Below are 2837 nucleotides of genomic sequence, written 5' to 3' on the forward strand. Positions count from 1 at the left end.
TATTCCCTTGGTGAAAAGGGCAACATCCAGAGAAGTGCAAGTAAACACAATACAGAGTTACAAAGTTAAGAATTAAATATGAATAGAAAAGCTGCACTGACTACCCTAGCTATACTCCATGCACACACACACCATATTACTACACGATAATGCAGTCAAACTACCTCTAGCTGCGCTATGCTAGGCTAGGCCAAGTTCATTCACTCATTCAAGCATGTAATGCCTGCATCTGCATGCATGCATCACGCTACATGAAGTCCACCTCGAAGAAATGCTGCATGCTGTTGCCGTTGCAGCAGCTGTCGCCGTCGTTCCGGTGACGCTGATCCGACGCCGACGTCGAGCACGACAAGATGTTGCCGCTGTCTCGCTGCTGCTGCCGATGCGACTGCACGAGCGGGGTCATCATGAAGCCCTGCTCCTCCTCGTCGCGACCTTGCTGGTGCAGCAGCATGGTGTCCAGGCCGGCGCCGTAGCTGTCCCTGCCGTGGGGTCGCTTCGCGGCCAGGGACAGGGTCGTCGGCGCCGTCATCGCTGCGGCGATGTTCGACTGGCCGCCGTTGTCAAGCTCGGTCTGCTGCTGCAGGCAGCTGAAGCCGCTGGCCGTCGGCGAGACGGCGACCACCGTGGTCGACGACTTGTTGGCTGATCATATATACATGCCGAGGCGTCAGAAAAGACGGTAGAAGTGGCGGTCACATGTATGTAGCAGGAGTTGTATAGTACATTGGTACACCTACGCAGACATGTTTTGGCGCCATGCATATGCATCATGTTAATTGAGCTGCTGGATAGTACGAATGTCAAATCCATTGACAAAAATTGTAGAAGTAGCATCTAGGTCTGTCATGGCAGGCACATGTAGTGTACTGCCAGTTTATTTCCTGTCGAACGTTGTATTGTAACTATAATTAATGTGCTTGCACATAGAATTACCAGTGTTGATTTATTGGCTCAAACTTGTGTAATTATTGCAGGTACTTCCCATGTACATTTGATTATTTTACCAAAAAAATGTTTGACTTGTGTCGTTGATTGCAAAATTTTGTGTGCTTTCGCACAATTTTCAATTCGGGTTACGAAAGATATGAATTATCTTGGACATAGACAATGAAGAGACCAACGGCAGAAAATTAAGGTAGTATTATGGTTTACGGGAGCAAGGGACAAGTATGAGAGGAGCTAGTGGTCTTACTCCTGTGATCGCCGCTGTATGAGCTTGTGTCTGGCTTCTTGGTAGGCGGCGGCGCGTCCTTGCCCTGCTCGCCGGCGGGCTTCCTGCGACGGCGGTTGTGCTCCGTGAGCCGCTTTCGGCAGCTCCTCTTGGCTTCATCAAACTCAGCAAGCACATGAAACCTGTAGCTCAAAGAATCGAAGGGGAACAAATTATTCAGACAGACACCTACACATACATGGTCGATCGTACACAATAGTAATGCCTACATGCAGTATAGATGTACATAACGTATAGGTATTAGGTAGTACGATCGAACTCGATACTTTGCAATGCAATCATGGGTGAGCTGCATTGGTGGATGTATATAGCTGGGCAGCTAATCATCAGTAGCAAGATAAAGAGGGGGACACTGGATTCAGATGCGGATACGATCAGAGCAGGTCCCCTGATCTGATGTGATGGGCTTCATCACTGATATATGACATGTTGACATGATATGATGATGAGTGCATGCATGTCTATTACTCCTATCTAGGGCGTCAGTCCTGGATCGAAAGCTTGCAGCCTTTTCCACTGCCGATCGAGATACTCTCGTCTTCTAGCTAGCTTCGCATGCACGCAGCACGCATCCATCAAGGAATGCCAGTGTGTGCGCGCCCGAAGTGTGGGGAATGATGCAGAGACGAACGTGCACGTACCGGCTGCACTGCTGGCAGAAGCGCTGCTGCTTGCCGGAGGCGGCGACCGTGGCTGCCTTGGCGTGGTACTCGCAGACCTTGTGGCGGCGGTGGTAGTGCTTGGCGGCGGAGAGGTCGGCCTTGCAACCCTCGGCCTGGCACCGCGGTGGCGGGTGGTGGGCGGCGCCGAGCCCAAGCCCCAGCACGCCCATGCCGCCGAGGCGGGAGCGCATCAGCAGGCGGTCCACCGCTAGCACGTCCGCCGGAGAGAAGTAGGTCCGCCGGCCCAGGTTCAGCCCAATCCTCCCGCCACCGCCGGCGTCGGAAAAGAATGGGTCGCCGTCCTCACGCTTCAGTAACCCGCCGCTGAAGGGATTGTACGCGTCTTCCGACGACGGCACGCCCGGCAGCGCCGTCATTGTCGTTGGCGCCTGGAGCAGCGACGACGGTGCGATCGGCGGCATGGTGATCTGCTGCGCGAAGGGCTGGTGAAGCTGGTTGATGAGCGGCGAACCGGTGGAGAAGAGAGTGAAGGGGTCTTGGTGGAATTGGAAGGCATTGTTGGCGGCGAAGTCGAAGCTGTTGTCATACAGGTGGTGCTGGTACAGCGGTTGTGCGGGCTCGAAGTTGGTGTATGAGGAGGAGTGCATGGAAGCGTAGCCGAAGTCGACGACGTCGCTCGCCGGTGCGATCGTGCCGGGGCCGCTCAGCCTGCTGCTCATCATGGCCGTCGTTCGCGCGCTCTCAGAGGTGGGAGGAAGGGGCCTCAGGCGTGTTTGGCTGTGGTTGGGAGGAATGACGTGCACTGTGGCCGCCTAAAAAGGCATGGGGGAGAGAGGGGGAGATCTAGAGAGAGATGCGGCAGTAAGTGGAGCTTAGGAGTAGGTGCTAATTGTTGGTGTGTTCGCATGGTAAGTAAGGTGAGTGTATTTGTGGTTCTCGATGGCAGAATGATAGCTGCAATATAATGCAAGATCATACGG

The 2837-nt window shown here is 53.9% G+C and overlaps 1 protein-coding gene across 1 annotated transcript; it reads right to left on the minus strand.

Annotated features, from left to right (window-relative positions):
* Window positions 1–247: 247 nt before the first annotated feature.
* Window positions 248–2579, minus strand: LOC124686535 (squamosa promoter-binding-like protein 5). The gene is made up of 3 exons (XM_047220468.1): window positions 1876–2579; window positions 1196–1356; window positions 248–645 (listed from the first exon to the last, which is right to left on the minus strand). Exons 1-3 carry the CDS (start codon window positions 2577–2579, stop codon window positions 248–250), a joined length of 1263 nt encoding a protein of 420 aa, XP_047076424.1.
* Between the last annotated feature and the right edge of the window lie 258 nt (window positions 2580–2837).

This window comes from Lolium rigidum, chromosome 2, assembly GCF_022539505.1.
Source record: "Lolium rigidum isolate FL_2022 chromosome 2, APGP_CSIRO_Lrig_0.1, whole genome shotgun sequence".
Lineage (NCBI taxonomy): Eukaryota > Viridiplantae > Streptophyta > Magnoliopsida > Poales > Poaceae > Lolium > Lolium rigidum.

Excerpts from the sequence above, each read along its gene's own strand:
- LOC124686535 (XM_047220468.1), bottom strand. The coding sequence starts at position 2,579 with ATGATGAGCAGCAGGCTGAGCGGCCCCGGCACGATCGCACCGGCGAGC. Across the intron at positions 1,357-1,875 it reads TTCTGCCAGCAGTGCAGCCG|GTTTCATGTGCTTGCTGAGT; the intron begins GTACGTGCACGT and ends TTTGAGCTACAG. Across the intron at positions 646-1,195 it reads ATACAGCGGCGATCACAGGA|CCAACAAGTCGTCGACCACG; the intron begins GTAAGACCACTA and ends ATATATGATCAG.